The sequence below is a fragment of the Hibiscus syriacus genome, unplaced genomic scaffold, assembly GCF_006381635.1.
Source record: "Hibiscus syriacus cultivar Baekdansim isolate YM2019G1 unplaced genomic scaffold, ASM638163v2 tig00111941_pilon, whole genome shotgun sequence".
Classification (NCBI taxonomy): domain Eukaryota; kingdom Viridiplantae; phylum Streptophyta; class Magnoliopsida; order Malvales; family Malvaceae; genus Hibiscus; species Hibiscus syriacus.
This window is the reverse complement of record NW_024063217.1, coordinates 269,913-296,019: the sequence shown is the minus strand read 5'-3', so window position 1 is coordinate 296,019 and position 26,107 is coordinate 269,913. Positions and strand designations below refer to the sequence as shown.

At 37.7% G+C, this 26,107-nt stretch overlaps 2 protein-coding genes and 1 pseudogene across 3 annotated transcripts; all 3 read right to left on the bottom strand.

Annotated features, from left to right (window-relative positions):
- Positions 1 to 16,938, bottom strand: LOC120173054. Of its 2 annotated transcripts, none has more exons than XM_039180347.1 (11): positions 16,764 to 16,938; positions 16,282 to 16,498; positions 16,163 to 16,204; positions 16,031 to 16,078; positions 15,660 to 15,689; positions 1,708 to 1,998; positions 1,141 to 1,362; positions 1,027 to 1,068; positions 895 to 942; positions 506 to 538; positions 1 to 399 (listed from the first exon to the last, which is right to left on the bottom strand). In XM_039180347.1, exons 2-11 carry the CDS (start codon positions 16,408 to 16,410, stop codon positions 352 to 354), a joined length of 933 nt encoding a protein of 310 aa, XP_039036278.1. In that variant the 5' UTR covers positions 16,411 to 16,498; positions 16,764 to 16,938; the 3' UTR covers positions 1 to 351. The 2 variants fall into 2 exon arrangements, with proteins under 2 accessions (XP_039036278.1, XP_039036279.1); XM_039180348.1 differs by having other exon boundaries at positions 1,708 to 1,953.
- A 2,936-nt stretch (positions 16,939 to 19,874) lies between these two features.
- Positions 19,875 to 22,712, bottom strand: LOC120173048 (annotated as a pseudogene).
- Positions 22,713 to 24,187: 1,475 nt separating this feature from the next.
- LOC120173105 (60S ribosomal protein L24-like) lies at positions 24,188 to 25,808 on the bottom strand. The gene is made up of 5 exons (XM_039180385.1): positions 25,712 to 25,808; positions 25,022 to 25,097; positions 24,832 to 24,933; positions 24,560 to 24,708; positions 24,188 to 24,464 (listed from the first exon to the last, which is right to left on the bottom strand). Exons 1-5 carry the CDS (start codon positions 25,720 to 25,722, stop codon positions 24,308 to 24,310), a joined length of 495 nt encoding a protein of 164 aa, XP_039036316.1. The 5' UTR covers positions 25,723 to 25,808; the 3' UTR covers positions 24,188 to 24,307.
- Between the last annotated feature and the right edge of the window lie 299 nt (positions 25,809 to 26,107).

Here is a 26,107-nt window from a genome sequence, read left to right as displayed (position 1 = left end):
TTCGAATAAGATACTAAAATCCATAAAAACACACCAATAAGATTACAATACAAATACGATTACAATACAACCCAATACACGAATAAGATTCGAATTACAGTCTTTTTTCTTTGAACAAAGGGCCTCGTTAAAAACCCCTTCTAAACCTATAAGGGGAAAAGAGTACCCAAAAGAAATTACGAATTAAAGAGTTCAGATACCGAAAACCACCACACATGCACTTAGGATAGAGAAACGTACGAGTTCAGATACCAAAATCCATAAACAACAGACAGAGGGAAGAAAATATGGAAACCAAGCCCCCGGCAATTTAGAGCGTAAATCAACCGGAGTTGATAAGCTTCCATGATCTTAATTTTGATCAAGTTCTTCGATATCAAATGGTAATACAGAAGCCAACTATAAAACAACAAACATGAAAACATGTCATCAAAACAATGATATATTAGTGCTATGTACACCGGAAATTATTAATAGTGTGTATGTATATATATATATATTGTACCTTTTCTCTTAGTTCCTCTGGGGTGGTGTGATCCTGAAATTTATGAGATAAATAAATAAATGATCAAGACGTAAGCGAAGGAAAGTCCAAGGTATGGATGGAGAACAAATTAATAGACACATTTGGATACAAGTATCAAATACGATTACGACTACATGTGAAAAAACTTCGAAAAAGTTGAACATACATGCTTCGGGAATGAATCATATTCATTATTCAACACTTGCACTCAAATTCAAGTAACAGCTGAAAATGACTTTCTAAAACGGATCTAAAACAGGGGAAAGATGATATGCTTTTAAAGTGATTTATAAACGAGAAATGTTCATCCTTTTTCAAGAATAATAGTACTACGTCGGTTAATATCAATGATTTAGGATCATGCATACCATGTTATCAATGAAGATTGGAACAAGGTTCTCTACTTTTTCCAGATCCTGAAAAGACAAGTTAGAAAGTTAAATTAGAGATTCAGGTCGTCAAATCTACCATGATAACTAGAATTGTCAACAATAGCGTACCCGGCATATTCGTTTTACCTCCTCCCTCGCGTTTTGCAATCTCTGAAAAACAAATTACAAAGTTAAGAGGTTTAGATGGAAATCGAACTTTTAGATCTATTTACACTAGCTTACCTGTAGGAAGCCTTCTAACCAATAGTGTGCATCCACCAACCTTTCCTTTGCCGCTTCTGCCGTTAAGCTATTGTTCTTGTAATCGTCCGCTTTCTTCCTCGTATATAGCTTAATTCCTTCACATTCAGCAATCATAGCTTTCACAACTCTCTCCAATTCTTCCGCTCTAGCTGTTGATGGCATGTTTTTGATGAGGTGTAATTCACCTAGCACGGCCAACACCTAAAAACATACAGACAGTGTCAATGCAAGGATTGAAGGTATTATTCCCTTCAAGAAAAGGCACTTCATGAGATAAGTATAGGTCCTTGCTTACAAAGACCATAGTTCAATCATGTCAATTACTAGTTGATAAACTTTAAGGTATTTTTCCCTTTGGAAGGGAGAACTGTCCTCACAGTAGTACCTAATAAGAAAAGGTGAGGGTAGAAATAACCCTTGCTTTATAAACAGAGTCCAATCCTTTCTAATTAATGGGGGAATTTTTACCGTCAACATATCTGTATATAATAAATAACAATTATGTGAATTGAATATGAAGTACTAAGTTCAGGTAAGAGAATTTACGCTCTCAATCCTTTTGAGGACTCGATCTGTCAAATTTTTCACACTTGTCTCCACAGATATCCCCTTGATATGCTCTTCATAACTCACTAGCACTGCTTTAATGGAAGGTGCTGATTTGCCGTTAACAATGGTCCTGCCCCTCGGCTGTTTCATTTTTCCTTTTCCTTTAGCTTTTGATGAGCCATCAGAAACTAATTCTCGGCCTCTTTTCTTGCTCCCACTCGGCATTGAGCCCAATGAGTTCACCTGGTTGTCACAGGGTGACAATTGCTGATTCACTCCATGTTGGTACTAAAATCCATAAAATCCATTAATAAGATTACAATACAAATACAAATACGATTACAATACAATAAAATCCATAAAATACACAAATAAGATTCTAATTAAAGAGTCTTTTTTACTTAAACAAAGGGCCTCGTTAAAAACCCTTTCTAAACCTATAGGGGAAAAAGAGTACCCAAAAGAAATTACGAATTAAAGAGTCTAGATACGGAAAACCACACACTTAGTGATACAATCCTATTCATGCATCTACTACTACTCTTCTTTGTTTCATCAAGCCACCCAAGGATGAAGGACAAGGGAGTTTTTGAATACACTATGCTATCATACATTATGTTATGCATTTTATGTTTAGGTTAATGATTATGTATGCTAACTATCATATTATGCATATTCACTAAGTATTTTAGCATGATAGTAGCCCCACATCCTTTTACTTAGCTTATACCATGCATATGCTATGTTACACATTCATTTCTAGCTCATTCTATGCATATACCATTTTTTTTTATAGGAATAGGAGGTCTCGTTAGGAACCTCCCTCATAGTTGACTCAGGATGACAACTAATTGAGGGAGGAAAAGAGCACCTCAGTATATTAATAAACCAGGATTACATAAGATACACCTAACATTCTGACCCTGAATAACACAGGATAGACATAACACTCTAACCCTCGAAAATAAAACATTACATTAATACAAATAGCGATGGGAAACAAAAACCCATCCGCCTAACCCAACATCAGCTAATTCCTGAAGTTCAACATTAAGCCTTCAACACTCAACCGATCCCCTGCTTAACTAACCTGTCGGCCTCCATATTGCAACTCCTAGAAACCCATCTAAGAACGACGCCCTTGGCAGTAGCAAAAACTCTAATTTCCTCCACCAATTGACTGAAAAGAGTAGGGGCAGTTTGCAGTTTTAAAATCCAATCCACTGCACATTTGCTATCACTTTCCAAAATAAGTCTCCCCTTATTGGCCCAATCGGAAGAAAAGAAGAAGACCAATCCTTTCATAATAGCTTTCAGTTCAGTCAGTATAGGGGGACCAGGCCCTACTGCAGAGGAAAAATTAGCTAAAGTGCAACTGAAGGAGTCTCTCAAAACCCCACCAATACCACCCTGCATCCCATCTCCCGTTACTGCCCCGTCAACATTGAGTTTGAACATATCCAATGGCGGTGGAGTCCAGCAAATAACCTTCTTAGTACTCATACTAGAGAGTAGTTTGTCCGCCCGTGTGGGATCTTCTACTAGAAGGTCAGTCTGAATCCGAACCCCAGGGTATTTAGCGAAGAACCATTTAGCCAATCTAAATCTAGTGATAAAGAACAGGACAGTAGAGTCACATTTGCCGTTTTCAAAAACAACCTGATTTCTAGCCTTCCAAATAGACCAAAAGATGACAGCCGGAATAAACCTCCAAATAATGGAATTATTCCTTAGGTTCGACCACGAGCACAAAATAGAAGAAGGGTCTTGAGGCAACACCGTAGAGATATTCCATAACCGTAGAAATTTGCTCCACAAATCCGAGGCAACAGTGCACGATAGGAACAGGTGTGCAATAGATTCATCCTGAGAATGACAAAAAGGACAAAGAAAATCCGAAATCTGAATTCCTCTTCTCTTCAATTCCACTCTCATTGCCACTTTCTGATGACAGATCTGCCATAAAAACGTTTGTACTCTAGGAGGTGCCAAACCATCCCAAACCCACTTCTTCCATTCAAAACTCCCTTCAGTCCTACCTTGTAACGACAATCTACATGATTTGACCTAGAAAATGCCATCCCCCTTTCCAGACCATCCCAAGAAGTCTTCCACACAATGTGACAGTGAAATCTTGTCAATCAATGACATAAAAGCGATCCACTTGTCCAATTCCCAATCACACAAATTTCTTCTAAGTTGAATATTCCAAACCCACACATCATCTTCATACTCACCAAAGTCAGACACCATCCCCCCTTTGTTCGTCGGCAAAGCAAAAATTCTCGGGAAAAGGCTTTTTAAAGGCAAATTAGAAATCCAAACATCATTCCAGAAAGCAATCGACCGCCCATTTCCAACATTGAACTTAGAATTTTGTCTCAAACAACCACCAATCTAATCATTCTTAGCATAGTTACTAAGGATACCTCTCCATATCCAAGAATCAGAAGGTGAATTCGCTTCTGAAATTGAAAGAGACATAGAGCTAACATTGTTTTTGCTGCAAATCAGATTCTTCCACAGACTATATTTTTCATTAGCAAATTTCCAAACCCATTTCCCAAGTAGGACCCTATTAATCAGCCTTAAGTCAAGTATTCCCAGACCACCCTCTTCAATTGGTTGACAAACCGAATTCCAATTCACCCAGTGGAGCATTTTTTATCAAGATCTTCACCCCAAAGGAAGTTGGCCATCAACGAGTTCAAGTTTTGAGACACTTTGTGAGGAATCTTGAAAATAGATAGAAAAAAAATGGGCAAGGATGAAAGTACTGATTTAACCAAAACAAGTCTGCCCGCCAACGACAGCGATTTGGCTTTCCACCCAGCTAATTTCTTATTAAAATTCTGGACAACCGGTTCCCACATACCTACTGAATTTTTCCTAGTTCCAATCGGTAAACCAAGATAAGACATTGGAAAAGACCCCACTCCACAGCTTGCTTTCCTAGCACAATCTTGAACCCTGTCAGCTTTCATATTAACCCCAAAAACAGAACACTTAGACAAGTTTAAGTGTAACCCAGACATAACACCGAAGACCCTCAATACTCTCCTAATATTTAGAATTTGCATTGGAGAATCTCTTCAGAAGAGGATTAAATCATCTGCAAACTGCAGGTGTGTCAACTGGAAGGAATTACCAACCCTCCCAATGCTGAACCCTTGAAACAGACCTATATCAGCAGTCTTAATCAACATAAGATTTAATAATTCCCCCACTAAATTGAATAGGAGAGGGGATAGGCTGCACCCTTGTCTCAACCCTTTGCTAATATTGAATTCCTCAGTAGGGGAACCATTAACTAACACCGAAATAGAGGCAGAGGAAACACAACATTTAATCCATGAGATCCATTTATCCCCAAAACCCATTACCTTCAAAATTCTGAATAATATAGGCCACTCAACCGAATCGTAGGCCCTACGGAAATCAGCTTTAAAGACAACTCCTTTTCTCCCTAGTTTTCTCCAATATTCGATTCCTTCATTTGCCAACAGAGCACAGTCTAACAATTGCCTGCCCGGAATAAATGCGATCTGTGATGGGCTTACCAAACCATAAATGACAGAGACTAACCTTTTCGAGAGTACTTTAGAAATAATCTTATAAAGACTGCCAACAAGACTAATAGGTCTGAAATCCTCAATTCCCTGTGGATTCACCTTCTTAGGAATTAACGTAATAAAGGAATGATTAACTCCATTTTCCCATATTTTCCCTCTGAAAATCTTGAACAAACTGCATGATAAGGTCCTTCAGTATAGTCCAGAATTTTTTAAAGAAACCCATAGTAAAGCCATTTGGACCAGGTGCCTTAGCATTGTCCGACTTAAATACAACATCCCACACTTCCTGTTCAGAAAAATCAGCCTCTAACCCAGCCTTTTGTTCCTCTGTCAATTTTGCAAAATTCAGGTTACATTCCTCCACCTCCAGAGATGTTATCTCATTATAATTGACTTTAAAATAATCAAAGATAGCTGCTCTAATCAACCTGGGATCAGAGATATCTATCCCAGCCACTTTCAAAGATGAAATAGCATTCATTCTGCTCCTATTAAGTGCACAAATGTGGTAAAATCTGGTATTTCTATCCAATTCCCCTATCCTGAGACTTTAGTTCCAAGTCATTTATCTTGTTTTCCATCTCTGATATCTGTTCTGAAATCCCCATATTGTTACTGTTTGGCCACTTTTTAATTGCTTTCTTTGTTCCTTGAAGAATACTCAACATACCCCTTCGTGCATTCTCCCTTTTTAAATCATACACAGCGTTTTGAACCAGCCCCTCAAACCCATCATCCTCTAGTAAATAGTTAAAAAACCGGAAAGGTTTAGGTCCCCAATTGTTGAGATCTTCTTCAAGTACTATAGGATTATGATCAGATAATGATTTCGGCAACAATTTCTGGATAACTTTTGGAAATACCTGAAAAAATGCACCACTTAATAGAAAACGATCTAATCTAATCCACGTGGAAGCTTCTCTATTATTGCACCAAGTAAATCTCCCTCCAACTAAAGGTAGATCCATCAGGTTTAGATGTAGGACAAAGTTGGAAAATAACTCCAATGAATGCCAATTCTGAGCAACTCCAATCTTCTCCTCGGGATCTAAATAAGCGTTGAAATCCCCCCCTAAGCATACAGGTAAATCAAGCTGTTGTGTAAAACACATAAGCTCTCTTAAAAACTCCTCTTTATCAGCCTCAACCGACGACCCATACACATTAATAACCACACAGTCGAAGTTAACACTCCTAAACTTTCCAAATAAAGCAATGAATCTATTGTGTTTAAACTCCCTGCTAACTTCAAACAGATTTTCATTCCACATACATATTAAACCCCTGGAGAACCAGTAGCTGGTTGAAAGCTAGAGCCTTTCAGGAAGTTACCCCCTAACTTCCTAAACAATCCCTTTTGGCATTTATTCAACTTAGTTTCCTGAAGAAACAGAATCATCGATTTGATATTCGAAACTAATCTAGCAACTGCTCTTGATTTTTCCCTTTTTCCCAGCCCCCTCATATTCCATGACATCAATTTGATTTGTGACATAATTACTACAAGCAACAAACCTTTAGTATCCTGCAAAAATCAGTCAAGAACTTCTAAGAGGCCCTCTTAGCTCCATCTTCAAGATCTCCTTTTCCAGAACATGATTACCCCCTTTGAAAGAGATCCCCAACATATCACAAACATCCCTAGTAGCAGCAGCCTCTAATCTAGCTTCGATAGATTTATTAGGGGACACAAAATTAACACTGATTTGATCCATATATTCCCTATCCAGACCTCTATCTAGTCTTTCATAAACTCGATCCTGGAAACAAAATGAAACTTCACCCTCCGAACCAGAACTACCAGACCAAGTTGGAACAATCCTTAGCTTCTTTTTCTTAAGAAAACCACTTTTTAGACCATAAGAAATAGACTCCTTGTTGGTGCTCCGCCTCTGGGAACCAGCCAGTATAAGAGGAATTTCAACCCTTTCCACCTCTGATCCCTCCTCAATGCCACCTCCTTTATCCCGAATTACTCTTTCCTCTACCCTATCCTCATTATTAAACTTATTCTGTAGACTGACGTTAGTATCACCAGCAAGCAAATTTGAGTTAAATTCAGGCGAAGCTCTATCCCGACCCAGCCTATTTGTGTCGACCATCACCGATTGCTGTAAGTCTCCTATTTCCTCCACCTGAGATTCTATAATTTTACCACAGCCCAGATGATTTAAAATGACAACAGGCCTAGCTGTTGATATTCTAATGGGCTCACTCAACTCCTCTGATTGGGCCTTATTATTATCATTAGAAAAATTACTCCTAATCCCAATACCCTGATAATTCCCTCTCAAATTCAAATCTTCTGCTGGAAAGTCTGACACCTTTACTCCACTAGGTTGACCTTCTCCCTCCTTCAACATTAAATTCTGACCCCCTTTGCTGCCTGCTACAGCTGTACTTACATCCCCTACTAACCATCTGTCTACACTGTCCCTAGTGTCCTCAGCTAGCAAGTCTGGTCTACCACCCCCAACAGAGCACCGGTCTTCTTCCTCCTCTGAAAATTCTTCATCTCTGAACATATCCTCACCGGCCACCGTTGATTTCCCTACTGAAAACTTTCCTGTTTAATAAAAACCGACCCCACATTAATTTTGACCTTGAAAGATCTCCCATACGAGCCCAAAATAACAGACTCCTGAACATCAAAGGGACTGGCCACCCTCAGCAAGGCCCTAGCCACCGCCATGTCCTCTCTTTTCACCGTCGAATCGTGGATACAGACTAGCTTCCCCCACCTTGATGCAAGTTTCTCCATAAAGAAAACATTCAAGCATAATAAGGGGATACCAACTAACTCAACCGAATAGAAAGCCATCGGTACCCCGTCATCATTCAAAAGGATATCAATCCAATCAAACCAGAAGGCCAATTCCTCTAATCTGCTCGACCACGCCTCTTTAAAATCTTCTCCCGAATCAAAGGTTAATATGCAAGAGTTCCATGCATAACCCCAACTAGCTCCCTTTACCTTGAACCCATCACTTGCCAATCCCTTCAGCACTAGCTCCAAATCAAACTGGGGTTTGACAATCCCAGTCAATGATCTCTTCACCCAATCCCTTTCATCAGGAGGAATATGCATCTCCCAAAGATTTCTCATTCCAGTATCTTTACAAGGGTGACCCTCCCTACCCTTTTCGTCCACCGGACCTATCCTCATCCCCTCCGACGAGGTTAAAGCAACCTTATAAGACCTATCATCCCTAAAACGACTGAAAGACTCAGATCCCACTTTACACCTCTGGTTCGCCCCCTTCATCGACTTATCTTCATTTTTTCTGGACTTTCTTCCACCCACTTGCATGGACCTCTGCCTCCGATATTTAGCTACACAGACCGAAACTTTATTCCTATCAATCCAAGTACCATTGACCTTCTCTATCGCCTTATTCATTCCATTCTCCTTCGCAAACTGAACGAACGCAAATGAATGATCTCTATAATTTGGCTTGTTAGAACTATTAGGAATATAAACTCTCAAAACACTCCCATGTTGGCTAAAAATTTCCTTTAATGTTCTCCAAGTGACTCTCTTGCTAAGATAATCTACAAACACCGTCCAATCTTCGCCGGAGGACGGACCTCCTAAGACTCTCTCTCTCATCGCTTAGACTTTTTTAGTAGTAGTCACTTTTGCCAACAACAAAGCAGTGCCGGAGCAACTGAAGTTGTCCTGTTGTATAGTCCTGTGCTACTATTCATATCTACACTTAGCTTATATCATGTTGATGGTGAGTTGTTGGTCGTGAAAAGACTCTTGAATACTGTTGTAGTTTGAGAGATTTAGAAAAGAACGTAGGAATGAGGTAATAGAAAAAGAGAGAATTTTAGAGAATAGAAAAGATACTTCATTCATAATCTGAGAATTCAATTACATCTCATCCAATCTTATTTAGTTACAGGGTTAAAAACGTAAATAGAAAAGGGTGCCAGCTGGCTGTCCTTGTAACAAAATATAACTGACTAATATTCTCTTCATTCATTTTGCAGGTACTTGGGCTATCTGACTTGGGTTGTTCTCTTTGTTCTGGGCTGAAGACTCAAGCTGCTCCATTTCAATTGATACAGGATATACAGGTTGATCTGCTTCAAGAGGTAAGTTCATCATTTCCCTTTTTCGATCTTCAATCCCTAATTCCCCTTTATCAATCCCCTCTCCTACCTTAATCCCTAACCCTTGACCTCCATTTCCTCCAATTTCTACTGCATCTCCACGCTCTTCTCCCCCAATTTCTACTGCATCTCCATGCTCTTCTCCCCAAACCATCACAGTACCCGCCGCTGGAAACGATCCTTGTCCCCAAGGATCAAAGCCTGGAAACTGACCTTTGAGTACTGTGTAATCCTCCCATGTATCACTATCTGCATCAAGGTTTTTCCATCGCACCGACAGCTGTTTGACAGGTTTGTTTTGTCGATTTATTATTCGTCTACCCAGAATCTTAGAAGGCTCTATCCGAATTTGACCCTCTTCGTCTATGGCAGGAAGCTCCGTTGAAGAAACGATTGAGTTACCCACGTGTTTCTTCAGAAGACTCACATGAAAAACCGGGTGTAAACGGGAGTTCTCAGGTAATTCCAGTTTATAAGCCACCTCACCAATTCTTTCAATAACTTTATAAGGTCCATAAAATCGTGTTGCTAACTTTAAATTCCTTCGCAGGGCAAGGGAAGTTTGTCTATACGGCTGTAATTTCAGGTAAACTGAATCTCCCACCTGAAAAGTTCTTTATGTTATGTTTTTATCTGCATGCTGCTTCATCCTATTACGAGCCTGTTCTAACTGAAACTTGACTAATTGCCTGATATCTTCTATGCTCTTCATTAATTCTGATATTGCTTGCACTGGACTGTCTGTTTGCCATACCATTGTAGGAGGCTTATAGCCATATAGAACTTCAAAAGGTGTTTTAGAGCAGTATGGTAGGTAGTATTATACCACCATTCAGCATGAGGCAACCACTTAGCCCACTTTTTAGGCTGGAAAAAACAAAGACCCCCTAGATATTGTTCTAAGCATTGGTTTACCCTTTCTGTCTGTCCATCAATCTCAGGATGGTAAGCAGTGCTAAATAAGGTCTGAGTCCCTAACTGCTTCATTAGCTCTCTCCAAAAGAGGCTAGTGAAAGTCTTATCCCTGTCTGAAATGGATATCTTAGGTTGACCATGCAATTATAGATCTGATCTAAGTATAATTTAGCCACCTCAGCTGCTGTATAAGGATGAGCTAATGCCAAAAAATGGCTATATTTAGTAAACTTATCAACCACTACAAAAATACAATTCTTTCTCAATGATGTAGGCAAACCCTCAATGAAGTCCATAGTAATCACTTCCCAAGCCTGTTGAGGAATAGGTAGGGGTTGTAATAGTCCAGGTTTGGCCACATGCTCCACCTTAGTCTGTTGACAGACTATACATGCTCTTACATAAGTAGCTACCATGGCCTTCAACCTAGGCCAATAAAAGTAAGACCTAATTCTTTGATAGGTAGCCTGACTTACAGAATGACCACCATAAGGTGAATCATGTAGTGGATGAAGTATATGTAATCTAAGAGACCCAGCAGTCCCAATATAAACTCTATCCTTATACCTAAGGATACCTCTGGAATACTTCCACTTAATATCAGCATTAGGATTAACAGATAATACTAAAATCCATTGCAGAGCTAAAGAATCTTCCTTATAACTTCCTTCCACATCTTGAACCCAACTAGGAATGATTAGTGTAGTACCCATAGCAAGAAACTGACCTTGATCTTCCCACTGCCTAGATAAGGAATCAACAACAATATTTGATTTGCCTTTCCTGTACTGAATACTGTAGTCCAGCCCCATTAACTTAGTCAATCCTTTCTTTTGAATGGCAATAGTCAGTTTCTGTTCCAATAGATATCTTAGTGATTCATGATCTGTTTTAATCACAAAAGATTTACTCTCTAAGTAATGCCTCCACTTAAAGACTGCCAAAAGTATAGCAAGATACTCTCTTTCATAAATAGAGAGTGTTGCATGTCTAGGACTTAGAGCCTTACTTAAATAGGCAATAGGCCTACCCTCTTGTGATAAGACTGCACCAATGCCCCCTGAACTGGAATCTGTCTCTAAATAAAAACTCTTACCAAAATCTGGTAAGGCTAAAACAGGAGCAACACACATAACCTTCTTCAACTCTTCAAAAGCAATTAAAGCTGCATCAGTCCACTTAAAACTGTCTTTTTTAAGCATCTGAGTTAGAGGCTTGCTGATTGAGCCATAATCCTTTATGAGCCATAATCCTTTATAAATCTTCTGTAATAACCTGTTAATCCCATAAATCCACGCAAAGACTTTAATGATTTAGGGACTGGCCAATTTCTCATGGCTTCTACCTTCTTAAATACTCCAGCAGCTGAAATAATATGACCCAAGTATTCAACTTAAGTCTGTCCAAAGAAGTATTTGGACAGCTTGGCAAAGAGCTGATTCTTTTGCAGTACTTCTAAAACCAGTTGTAAATGAGTAAGATGATCATTCATAGAAGTACTATAGACTAGTATATCATCAAAAAACACCAAAACAAATTTTCTAAGGAATGAACTAAATAATTCATTCATTAAGGCTTGAAATGTAGCAGGGGTATTAGTAAGCCCAAAAGGCATTACCTTAAATTCATAATGGCCTTGATGAGTTCTGAATGTTGTTTTGTATATGTCCTCATACTTAATTCTGATTTGCCAATACCCAGACCTTAGATCAATCTTTGAGAAATACACTGCTCCATGTAATTCATCTAATAGGTCTTCAACCACAGGTATAGGAAATTTATCCTTGATAATCATGCTATTTAATTTTCTGTAATCCACATAGAATCGCCAAGTACCATCCTTCTTTTTAATAAGAAGGCATGGAGAAGCAAATGGACTCCAGCTAGGCTGAATAATAGAGTTTGAAAGCATACTAGCAATTTGTTTTTCCACTTCCTCCTTCTGATTGTGTGGAAATCTATAAGGTCTCAAATTAATAGGAGTAGAATCATGCTTTAGAGGAATAGCATGGTCATGAGTCCTTGGAGGTGGTAAACCAGTAGGCTCAGCAAAAATAGATTGATACCTCTCTAAAAGAGGTTGAAGAGTTACTGGAATAGGTTTTGTTTCTTCAGACATAGTCAACAAAACCACATGTCCCAAGATAGATGAGTTTGAAGTTGTCATCTTTAATAAAGTAGCCCCTGAAATTTGTTGTAACAAATTAGATGGTTGTTGTCCCTGTATAGTAATATTTTCCCCTTGATGTTGAAAACTCAATGTCATCTGATTAAAATCCATTAAAATAGGACTGAATAATTTCATCCAATCCACCCCCATACCATATCACTACCACCTAGTTTCAGCAGTCTGAAATCATGTACAAAAGAATGCCCTTGCATTTGCCACTCCACCTTATTACACCTTGCTGAACTATAAAGTTGATGTCCATTGGCTACTGTAATGACCAAAGGATAAGGTGTACTTACATGTAAACCAGCATCAGCCCACTGTGGAGTCAGGAAACTGTGAGTACTCCCACTGTCAATCAAAATACTGAGTGGTTTACCTTGAATTGTTCCTTGAATCCTTAGTGTATTATGGCTAATGCAACCAGTAATAGCATTCATAGAGATTTCTAGACTCTCTTCTTCCTGCATCATTTGATCTGGTTCTATAGGTGCAGTGTCAGTAGGAACAGTAGAATACTCTTCAATCATCATATTTAAATTCCTTGTCTTACACTGATGCCTTGGCAGAAACTTCTCCCCACATTTGAAACAAAGATTGTTTTGTCTCCTATAATCCAAAAGGTTCTGTTTAGGGTTTGAAACTGTTGTGCTCTTGGTAATTACTGGCAATGAAACTGGTTTAGAATTAGTATTGGGGTTTGGGTAGGGTGGGTTTTTAAAAGAAGGTCTCCATCTTCTATTTTCAATGTCAACAGCTAACTCATAAAGTTTAGCTTGTTTGCATGCTTCAGGCAAATTTTTAGGATCTAAAGCCTTCACCCTGTTTTTAATATCCTCCCTGAGTCCACTGATAAAAAGTGACACAAAGAAATCCTCATTTAGTGTAGGATTTTGTAATAATATATAAGGTTGTAACTCCTCAAATTTTCTTGGTAAGCCTCAACAGTCCCCCTCTGAGTCAGCTTAGTAAATTCCTCTACTATATCAGAAAAAGACTTGTCACAAAATCTATGACAAAGATCTGCTTTAAATTCATGTCATGTGACATGGTGTTTCTGCATAATATACCCATCAAACCAAACCTCTGCTTTCCCAGTCAAGTACATAGTGGCTACTTCTACCCTCTGTTCTGTAGGAACATTACACAGAGAAAAATATTTAAGACATTTTTGAAGCCACCCCTAGGATTGACCCCTTCAAAGAATGGCAAATCAATTTTAGGCCTATGCCACATAGATCCTGAACTGATGAAAGAATTTTCTGGACCTTTTCTTTCTGTTTCAGACCCCAACAAAACATGTCTAGATTCATATTCTCACCTATCTGATTCCCATTTTTAAAGACCACACAATCATCAGGTTTAGCTTTTAATATCCCAGGTTCATCTGGTTTATAAGTAAATCTGGATTTGCCTTTTACCACTGTCACCAAAACAGGATTTTTCTCTCCATTTTTAGAACTTAGGAGTGTATACCTGATCCCCTGTAGACTGCTCTTGTTCACCATTTCTGCCAGTTAAGATCTTCAATATATCTTCCACATAACCGTGATTCGTGGTCATCCTTGCCTCCAGTGCCGTAATCCTGTTTTCCTGAGTCTCCCATCATTTAGGTGGATTAGTCTCATTTTAGCCTTGTTTCATCAGTGCAATAAGGTCTTCAATCTGTTTCTGAATCCCAGCTAAATCAGTTTCTGTCATAGATTGATTTTTCTTTGTCATGCCCTCAAAAATTTGCCAGAATCGTAGCTCTGAATACCAAATTGTTGTAGTTTGAGAGATTTAGAAAAGAACGTAGGAATGAGGTAATAGAAAAAGAGAGAATTTTAGAGAATAGAAAAGATACTTCATTCATAATCTGAGAATTCAATTACATCTCATCCAATCTTATTTAGTTACAAGGTTAAAAACGTAAATAGAAAAGGGTGCCAGCTGGTTGTCCTTGTAACAAAATATAACTGACTAATATTCTCTTCATTCATTTTGCAGGTACTTGGGCTATCTGACTTGGGTTGTTCTCTTTGTTCTGGGCTGAAGACTCAAGCTGCTCCATTTCAACTAATATAGGATATACGGGTTGATCTGCTACAAGAGGTAAGTTCATCATTTCCCTTTCTCGATCTTCAATCCCTAATTCCCCTTTATCAATCCCCTCTCCTGCCTTAATCCCTAACCCTTGACCTTCATTTCCCCCAATTTCTACTGCATCTCCACGCTCTTCTCCCCAAACCATCACAAATACAATGGTAAAATGTGCTTATAATTATAGAAGGTGGAAGTTGCACAAATGTGAAAGTGCCATCATGGTGGACAAGTTGGGTTTGGAAACTTTGAAGCATCCAATTCCGTACAAATTATAATGACTCAATGAAGGAGGCGAGTTGAACGTGACCAAACAAGTTCTAGTCCCATGTTCCATTAGAAGGTACAAGGATGAAGTGCTATGTGATGTGGTTCCTACGCACGCAAGTCATATTCTACTTAGGAGGCCAGACAATATGATAGGGAAACTATTCATCATTGCTATACCAACCAATACACATTCAAGCAAGAAGGACGCAAGGTTATCTTAGCACCATTATCGCCCAAAGAAGTGAAACATGATCAATTGCAAATGAAAAAGAGCCTTGAAGAAAGTTCAAACCGTTCCTAAATCAAAGGATGAAGAAACCACGAAGGCTAGAGGTGGTGAGATTAGAAGAGGACATGTAAACGCCATAAAACCTTGAGTGCAAACACGAGTGAATTGAGTGACATTCAAGTTACTTTGGGGTGTTTTTCTTTGAAACAAAGGGCCTCATTAAAAACCCCTTCTATTCTAAACCTATAAGGGGAAAAGAGTACTGAAAAGAAATTACAAATGAAAGAGTCCAGATACGGAAAACTACACAATTAGGATAGAGAAACGTATGAGTTCAGATATCAAAAACCATAAACATAAGACAGAGTCACAGAGGGAAGCAAATATGGAAACCAAATCCCTGGCAATTTAGAACGTAAATCAACCGGTGTTGATAAGCTTCCATGATCTTAATTTTGATCAAGTTCTTTGATTTCAAATGATATTAGAGAAGCCAGCAACAAACATGAAAACATGTCATCAAAACAATGATATATTAGTGCTATGTACACCAAAAATTATTAATAGTATATGTATATATATATCGTACCTTTTCTCTTAGATCCTCTGGGCTGTAATCCTGAAATTTACGAGATAAAAAATAAATGATCAAGACGCAAGAAAAGGAAAGTTTAAGGTATGAATGGAGAACAAATTAACAAACACATTTGGATATAAGTATCAAATATGACTACGACTACATGTGAATTTTTTTTGAAATGGTTGAACATACATGCTTCAGGAATGAATCCATATTCAACACTTGCACTCAAATTCAAGTAACAGCTGAAAATTACTTTCTAAAATGGATCTAGAACAGGGGGAAGCCGATATGCTTTTAATGTGATTTATAAACAAGAAATGTTCATATTTTTTCAAGAATAATAGTATTGTTAATATCAATGACAAGGAACAGCATACCATATTCTTAATGAAGACTTCATCAAGGTTCCTTGTGTTTTTCAGATCCTGAAACGCCAAGTTAAAAAGTTAAATTAGAGATTTAGGTCGTGAACTCTAACATGATAACCAGATTTGTCAACATTAGCGTACTTTGGAGATTTGTTTAACGTCCTCCCTTGAGTTTTCCAATCTCTGAAAAACAAAGTTCCAGAGTTAAATTAGAGGTTTAGATGGAAATCAAACTTTTAGATCTATGAACAGTAGCTTACTTGTAGGAAGCCATCTAACCAATTGTGTGCATTCACCAACCTCCCCTTTGCCACTTCTGGTAAGCTACCGTTGATATTTTTCGATATTTTCATTATATATAGCCTACATCCTTCAAATTCAGCTATCATAGCTTTCACAACTCTCTCCAATTTTTGGCTCTAGCTGTCAATGGCATCTTTTGAAGATGCGGTATAATTCATCTAGCACGGCCATCACCTAAAACATACAGACAGTGTCATGCAAGGATTGAAGGTATTATTCCCTTCAAGAAAAGGCACTTCATGAGAAAAGTTTAGGTCTTTGGTTACAAAGACCATAGTTCAATCATATCAATTACTAGTTGATAGACTTCAAGGTATTGTTCCCTTTGGAAGGGAGAACTGTCCTCACAGTTGTATCTAATAAGAAAAGGTGAGGGTAGAAATAACCCTTGCTTTATAAACAGAGTCCAATCCCTTCTAATTAATGTGGGAATTTTTACCGTCGGCATATATGATTCACTGTTAACGATGGTTCTCCGGCACGGGGATTGTTCCATTTTGCCTTTTCCTTTAGCATTTGATAAGTCATCAGAAACTAATTCCAGGCCACTTTTCTTGCTCCCACTCGGCATCGAGCTCAACGAGTTCACCTGGTAATCATTCGACAACAACATCGCTCCATGGTGGTCTCTTATGTTGTCTCCACTCGGCATCGGGATCAACTGGTTTCCTGGTTTTTCATCAGGCAGTTCTTGTGCTCGAAGTGACTGTACAAACTGGTTTACAGACAAAGCAGACACATTGTTGTTGTCGCTGTGCGGGTCAATGTCAGGGCTGCTGGTCATGGACCGGTCTGGGAAATTGAGCTTAGATTAGAGGAAATCATTGGGTATAAAACAGCCAAAAACACTAATGATTTTGCCCATTTGCAGCACAAAAATAGAAAGAAGCAAGTCAAGGACACTGAAATTTCTGTCAAACAATTAGACAAACTAACAAGATGATATGAAACAAGAAATCAGTAGTACTTATTGACACACACGCGCCCGCCCCCGCACGCACACGCGCACAAACACAAGCACATACACATACACATACACATACACATACACATACACATACATATATATATATATACACACACACGTGTAAACAGACGCAGGAAAGAACAAGGTTGCCTGCAAAAGGCCATACTTTCCTTGGCCATTGTGCCTTCTTCACTTACCATGTTGAAGGTTTGATCGATAACCAAAAAACGGAAGGTCGTCGAAATTATTCAAATCAGAGCCGCTCATCTTCTTGGACAGACTGGTAAATTAAAGGGAAATGACCAGCTTCAGAAGTGTAAAGAGAATGAAACGAAGGGATCTATTGACGAAGCATGGGTTTTAATTAAAGGGGAATTACCAGCGCGAGCTTACAAGTTTGGCTATATCATTTTTGTTTAAATTGATTTTATTTTAATATATTTAATATTGTAAATTTAAAAAAGTGTTATATATATATTAATATTATTTTAAATATTATGTAAAATTAAAAAATATTATTTTATAAAATCCTATTGAATCGCGATTGAATCCAGTTGAACCATGAATCAATACCTTCATCGGTTTAAGGTCCGATCCGATTTTAAAAACATTGCACTAAACTAGGCTTAACACCAAAGGCAATAATATAGGCTTAACACCAAACTAAGTGCCAAAAGTATATTATTTTTCTCAAATAGGTGGTTAAACTAATTTTTATTTCATTCAGGTGTCTAATCTTACAAACGCTATCCACTTAGGTGTTCGAGCCATTAACGGTATTAATTTCTCCCGTAAGTGACACGTTTCACAACTCGGTAATTTTAAAAATTTATTTAAAATTAAAAAATAAATTATATTTTTTTTTAAAGATAAAACATAAAATTTTTGAATAACACCAAAACTTTGAAAAACTTCACTTCAACCCCTAAACCTATGCCACCAACCATCCTTTCGTCGACGAAGCTCCACCTGACCTCATCTCTCCTTGGCGACCAAACCCCCATGAAATCATGACGATCAATAGTGATCGACGGTGAATTGATGTTTTATCTCACTAACCTAAGATGAAAATCGTGATCTCAAGCGATTTCGATGACAATCGAAGACAACTACAGTGGCTAGACTTGGAGGATGGTATGGACTACATCGGTAGTGGTGGTTGTGGCTGGAAAGGGCACCAGCGCGGACTAAAGTTAGGATTTTGAATTTTGGGATTGTATTATAATATAAGAAAAAATAGTTTTTTATATTTATCATACTATTATTTTAAAGAAATAAATTTCAAAATCACCAGATTGTGAGACGTGTCACTCAACGAGAGATTATAGAATATAAGTAATTGTACATTCGTTTTACTGTAAATTATATTTTAAAGTAATTTAATTATTAGTTCGATATAGAATGCAATATTTTAAATATTATTTTTAATTATTTAATTAAATATGATTTCATGCATATTATTTCAAAGTTAAAATTAAGCATGAACATCTTCTTAGTAGTTAAAGAATCATTGTTGTTTATAGAGGTCACGAGTTCGAGCAAGGTGATTGAACGTCCATTATCAAATGATTGATAATATTTTCGACGGATGCTACTTTGTAACTTCTAAATTTTAAAATATATTTATATAATTTAAAATAATTCAATAAATTTAGCTTATCGTATTTAAAATTTCTATCAATTTAATCCTTATTTTTTTTCTCAAAATAACTTGTTTTTTCTCCTTAAAAAGTTCAAAAATAATATATTACTTTCTCATTATTTGGAAATTCTCTCAATATATTATATAGTGTTGATTTATAAATAAAGCATTGTATTTATAGGATATCCACTTTCATGTTTTGTGTTTTTGAAACACTAAGAGATGATTTTGTCCGTCGTTTAATTAATCTTATCTTTTAATCATAAATTTTGTACACCAGTACAATGTAAAGATACAAATACAGATTTCTCACTTATATAATTAGTTAATATTCATTGATGATTTTTTTTTATAAATATATTTTGTTGTTCTATGTTATAATGCATTTATCTAACTACCACTTGACCCTATGTATACACTTGGTTCGATTGTATAGGGAAAAAATATTAAATAAACTTTTAAATATAAAAAGTTTTTTATTGAATTAGAATTAAATTTACATAATATAAGAGTGCGATCCTGATCGATTCAGATTAGTCAAGACGAAAACCTTAAGAACCGAGAGGACAACAAAAATAATAACCCTCCGATCCCCTCCTATAAATAGGTAAATTGATAGAAGAAAAAACACTTTATTTGTTATAAATTTCGGATACAATAGTAAGCTTGCTTATGACAACTTCCTACCCCTAAATCTAATCTACGAGTATTATCAGGGTATCACATTGTCTTCTTGTAAAACCGGTAATCAGCTTTGGGTAAAGTTGATACTACCTCTTATGCATTTAGGTACAATAAATATTGCCACCATACGAAATTACAGATTTCGATAAAGTTGGCATCGCAGGCGGAAAATTAAAAAACCTGGCCTCCGGATGTTGTTGGAAAATATGGACTGCAAAATCACACCGTTAGCACTGACAGATGTTATAGAGCACGGCGGCTGAACTACCGGGTACTACAGTAGCATTAACCATATCGGACCTAATAGCAATGGTCACAGCAACTGGAAATGAATCGGATCAGCTTATCCTTCCAGTTTGATCGATCAACGTACCAACTTGATCTCCACATAATGCTTTCGAGATGTTTCCAGGCTGAAGAAGATTAAAAACTGCAACTGTGCCAAAGTAAATTGATTTAATTCGTATGGGATCAATGTCCGGTGATGAAGAAAGAAACATAATCTTCGCTGTTCATCAAAGTTCAGAACATGGGAAACAAACATGAAGCAAGATTTCTGCAAGAATACCAACCAGGAATGCCATTTCTTCACAGAAGGTCAATGCCATCATGTCCATAGCTGTGGCGCCTCTCGAGACTAGATCTCGAAATGAGATGTGCTCAAATGTAGCATTGTTGTCCTGGAATGGCAGTCATAAACACCGTCTACATTCGTTCCTTTAATAACTGCCTCGGCTTGAACTGAAGAGAAATCAGTAGACACGTCAAATGTTGAGAAAAGAAAGAAAAATGTGTCATATAGTTTAAGAGATGAACTGTAGAAAACAGGAAGAGAGACGGTCATACTTTCCGAAGCTCGAAGCGCTGCAGCTGTGTCAGTAGAAAAGAGTGGATTTCCAGTGCCAGCACCAATGCCACCAAAAATTACAACTCTACCTTTTTCAAGATGACGTATGGCACGCTGCCGACTGTATGGTTCTGCAACTTCTTGCACAAAAAATGCCGTTTGCACACGGGTCTGAATACCCATCTTCAACGATGATTGCAGTAGTATAGAATTCATCATGGAAAATCTTGGAAAAAATTAAGCAGCCCGCGTGGGAGACAAACTCGTGTCTGATACTTGCACCTTAATCTAGCGATATGCAATTACAATCAGAGATATACATATACCACCCGAAACAGCCAAAAAGTATCGGCTTATGATCATGACCCGAGAACTATAAAACTATCAACCAGTTGCTTCAACATACAATATAATGACAACTATATATCAGAAAGCTTAGTCTTACAAGCCTCACCCAAGTTTTAAGTTTTATACTCTTCTATTATAGTTCAAAGTAAGCCAAATTTGGTATGGAATAAAAAAGAGTATCCCCCATCATGAGTCAAGCAGTGAACACATTACCCAATTGATATGCAGTACTTCTATCTAAACCTGTTGTGGTAACCCTGTGTCTCCGCAAAAGAAATTGCGACCTCCAACACGATTGCTACCTGAAAATCACCAAAAAGGAACGCTCTTAACAGATTGCAAACATATGCAGTCATAGAGATAAAGGAAGTAATGATTAGTGAATACCTCTACGCCAAGGCGGCATGCAATTGCAATTTCCCTAGCAATCAACATTCCTACTGATAATGAGAAAGAAAACATTTATGCGGGTGACAACAAAATTATCCAGTTCAAACTTTGTATAGCAAACTCATGGGCACCTTTGGGTCGATATTGAGAGGACCAGTTGCAAGCAAGAGCTGCACGCTAATTTTGAATACCACTCTGCGCCATTTAGGGCTTTTGGGTTTCAGGGTAATCTGTCCTACAGGGCTCGGTGTAGCTAAAGCATTTCTGCCAATCAAACAAAAGCAAAGCATCTATCGTTGTATAAAGAAAAAATACACTAAACACGACTTTAATCACAAACTAGGGCAGCAACACCATTGTAGACAGTCAAGAACTATCAAAGATAGATCGCTTCAGAGTTCGAATACAAATTCTGTGCAATGAACAATAAAATCAAACAGACTCTATTTCAACTGAAACAATCGAGAATATATTTGTTTCAAATGAACTCATAAAACAGTGAAACTGAGCACGTTTGCTCACATTTTTGGATTATTCATATGACAATGGATCTAATAATGGTTTAGCATTTGTTGGCAAACAAGTATAGGCAAAGATTTAAGAATAGAGTGCGGATTTGAAACTTTGGATATCCATTATCAGAATTCGCATTACTTATGCAGATGATTAACCTAATTATACATTCAGGTTAGCTTTACTTTTGCGGAACGAATTCGAATATCACATAATCATTTCAAGCTATTCCATGGCTACATTTGAAGCTAGTGAAACATCAGCAAATAATAATCAGAAGCGGAATGCCATCGAGATATACCTTTTGGATTGTCTACGGCAGTTCCAGGAGAAGCGCTACCCTCTTCATCAGCTACAGCCTTGCCGGCAGAGAATTTCCAACAATTTCTTCCATTTTCACAAACCAAGGCCAATTACTCGCCGTGATGCCGCCATCACTCATCCTGTGCCTCTCAAGCTTATACCTTTTCTTCAGATTATCAACCTTGTTCTTGCACTGCTCACACTCTTGCTCTGCTTCTCGCATCGCACGCTGACCGCGGCCGCCACCTCTTCCCAATCACGTCCTCTCAGATTCCCTCTGTCAGCTGCGCAGCTTATCCATAAGCCTCCAGCAAACATCCGATCGCGGCGTCGCTCCATTCTTCTCTGTCTTTCCGGTACTCCGCCGATGACGACTGCTTCGATCTCTTCAAAGCTCCGTCGTTTATCTCTTCCTGATCCCTCCTCTTCTCGATCCGCACATCAGACGGGGTACCGTTACTACTGTTGGTGGCGGTGTTACCGAAATTGGCCGGGAAAGCGGGGCGGAGTCATCGTCGGCGTTGTGACTATCGGGTGGTGGCGCATAAGAAGGGTGGTAGTGGTGACCGGGGTTAGTTTCGTGGTCGTCGATGAGGGAGAACTCGTCGTCAACTGAAGAGGCCATAGGCGGACGTTAGGGTTAAGGGAACGGTTGTCGAACGGAAGACGTTAGGGGATGGAGGGAGAAACGTGAGAGAGAGTAGAGGGATGGTTTGACGGAACTTGATGGGCCGTGACGGTTCCGTTAAGTAAACGATGGAAAGTAGGTAACGAATCGCAGGTGGGTGGGTCCGGTCGACGTCGGTTAAATTCGATAATTGACAAATTCGGGTTCAATATGGGCTTTTTTTTTTTAAGGCTAATACTCATATTCTCAACTGAAGAGGCCATAGGCGGACGTTAGGGTTAAGTGGAACGGTTGTCGAACGGAAGACGTTAGGGGATGGAGGAAGAAACGTTGCGGAGAGAGTCGAGGGATGATTTGACGGAACATGATGGGCCGTGACGGTTCCGTCAAGTAACGAGGGAAAGTAGGTAACGAATCCGCAGGTGGGTGGGTCCCGTGTGACGTATGGGTCGACGTCGGTTAAATTCCATAATGGACAAATTTGGGTTCAATATGGGCTTTTTTTTAAGGCTAATACTCATAAATTCTGCATAATTTACCGATGATAATTTGTCCAAATCTAACGTCTTTCAATTCGATCTAATAGAAACAATTTTTTATATATAAAAAATACGTCAAAATATATCAGAGATTCCGTAAAAATCAATATAATCCTTGTATTATTATTTTTAATGTGGCCCTCACCAACTTAAAAAATAAATTTAATATGTTTTTTTAACCAACGTTTTTTATCATTAATCGTTACGGTATTGACGTGACAATTCATTGTACTAATTTGACCGTCCACGATACTGACATGACAATCCATGATGATTGATAACATGACAAATGACATAACAGATAAATTAAATTGATAATTCAAATACGACAAATGCGTTGTCACGTCAGTACCATAAATCGTTATGTCAATACTATGAACTACAAAGTCAATACCGTAACGATTAACGACAGAAAACGTTGGTCAAAGAATCACGTTGAGTTCGTATTCTGAATTGGAGGGCTACATTGAGAGAGAAAAATAATACAAGCACTATATTGATTTTTTTTCAAAACTACATGAAACTTTAATACTTTTGCTTTAAAATATATATAAATTCAGGTTAAAAGTATCAAATTTTGTAAGAAGATAAAACTAAATTAAATTCGTGTTTAAGATAAAAAAATTAACCAATTCAAAATAATAATACAGTTTTCTTTTGTGAACTTAGACATAATTGATATAATATAATATTCTTTCTATTATTAAATTAGATTCTTATTTTATCAATAATAATAAATAATTTTATATTTATACTCAGTTAAATGCTAATTTTTATCTAAAAATAAAATTTCGCATGAAACCTCCCTAAAATCTCGTACTCTCGTTTTATTGTATCAAAAAATGAAATATTCAACATGTTGTCGATATGTTTTTTTTAATTAAAGAAATATTCAAAATCAAAGTTAAACAGACTATAGTGAACAATGAAAACTTTAATAAAAAATAATTATCCATAAAATCGCTTGATAACTTGACTTCAACACTGAGTTCACGATAAGCATAAGAGAAAAAACATAGCCAACATGACAATTCATACCATACAATAATGTCAATATAATGTCCGTTTGAGAATACTACTTATCTCTCGGGGCAGGGAAAAAAGAGTTAATAGCCTAGCATTTCAACGCTTTCCGCCACCGCCGCCGAGCTTGGGACCTTTTGGTGCACCACCCTTCGGAACATTACCCTTGCCCTGTGTCTTCTGTTGCTTCGCCGCTACTTCGGCCTTCTTCGCTTTCTTTTCGTCCTTAGTTTTCTTGATCCTTTCCTTGATTTCTCTGCACAACAGACGGTAATAAAGGTCGAAATATGGCAACGGCGAATATGAAAGAACAGATGAAATTTGTACGTCAAATGGAAAAACAACACACACCGGAGTGCAGCTTCCCGAGCAGCATCGCGGACTTCGGGTTTCTCGCTCCTCTTCTTCTGGATAACCTCTAAGGTGGCACCCACGATGGATCTGGAGTAAGGCTTCTTCGTGGTACGTCTCCTCTTCTTAACAGCCTCTTGAGCAATGTCCTACATGCAAGTACCCAATAGCAACCTTCTATTACAAATTTAATAAAACTTCTAAAGGTATATGATAGAAACACGACGAGAATCCGAAACATGGTTTTACTAGTAATCCAATATGACGCTCACCTTCTTATGTTGCTTCCTATACATGGCTGTCCATGTAAGTTTCGATGGCTTCAGGCGGTTGTGGAAGTACCTCTTGCATTTCGAGTTCGAAAAGAGGAAGACCTAAACAAATCGATGCAAAACACATTGTGTTAACCAGTGTCATAAAATAATATTGACCACTTCAATGCAGAATCCGATGGAACTTTACCTGAGAATCAGAACGAACAAATCTGATGCCTTTCCCCGGGTATATCTTGGCACCGCTAAACCGACAAAGCTCCGTCCTAACAAGCCGCCATAAATATAATAAGAGCAAAGTTTGGAAAATTCAAAATACAAAATTTTGGCACAATAAACGAATAACAGTAATTACAGAGAAACGTAATTTAAACCAAATCTTCATTTCAATCTATGTTGCTCCGTTCCTATTTTTGTTGATGCACCCAAGTTTCCGAACATTTTCCGGCAAGGATTCGATATTATTATCATCCAAAGGCTCTCCAAGTGAGAGGAAGAATTTAGGGAAAACAATAAGCATACCCAAACCAGCACATAGTATACTATTCAGCAAGCCAAACCAGACAAAGATCTATTTCATTAAGAAATTAATCGATTGCAGCATGCATTGGACTCTCGTTTTCGTTAATTCAGTGCTATTAACTTAATAAACTAGCCGAATCCAACATCACAGATACCAGATTCAAAATGAGAAGACTACGAAGACAAACTTTCAACACAAATTGGTTAACATGTAAATACATCCCAACAAAATCAAGAAGAAAAAGGCAACTCACATAAAGGAAAGGAAAATGAAAATGAAGGTAGATCCATTTTTTCAAATGGAGCAAACAATATATTCATCAAATCATGATTTATAAATAAATTTGATGGAGCTTACTTGAGAACCATGGCTGCTGCTCTGATATTTGTTCTTTTCACTGAGAAACCCTTGAAACCCTAGCAACGTTGTTATATATATATCGACATATATGAATCGGAACAAATTACTGAACGGGCCTTAAATCGGATCGTTTTTGCCCGTCTAAATGTTGACCTGGTAGCATGGATATGAGTTTTTTGGGCCAATAAGACAAAAGAAAATAATTATTTAACACATTATGACACTTTTAAGTTTATTCAAGGATTACGATAAATGTTACAGAATAAAAGAATTCATATTTTGATGTGATAAAATATAATAAAAATTATATTTTATTAAAATTTATTAAGTGATGAATTCCTATTATTTTGCAATATTTACTGTAGATTATAAAATAAAAGTGAACATACCCTT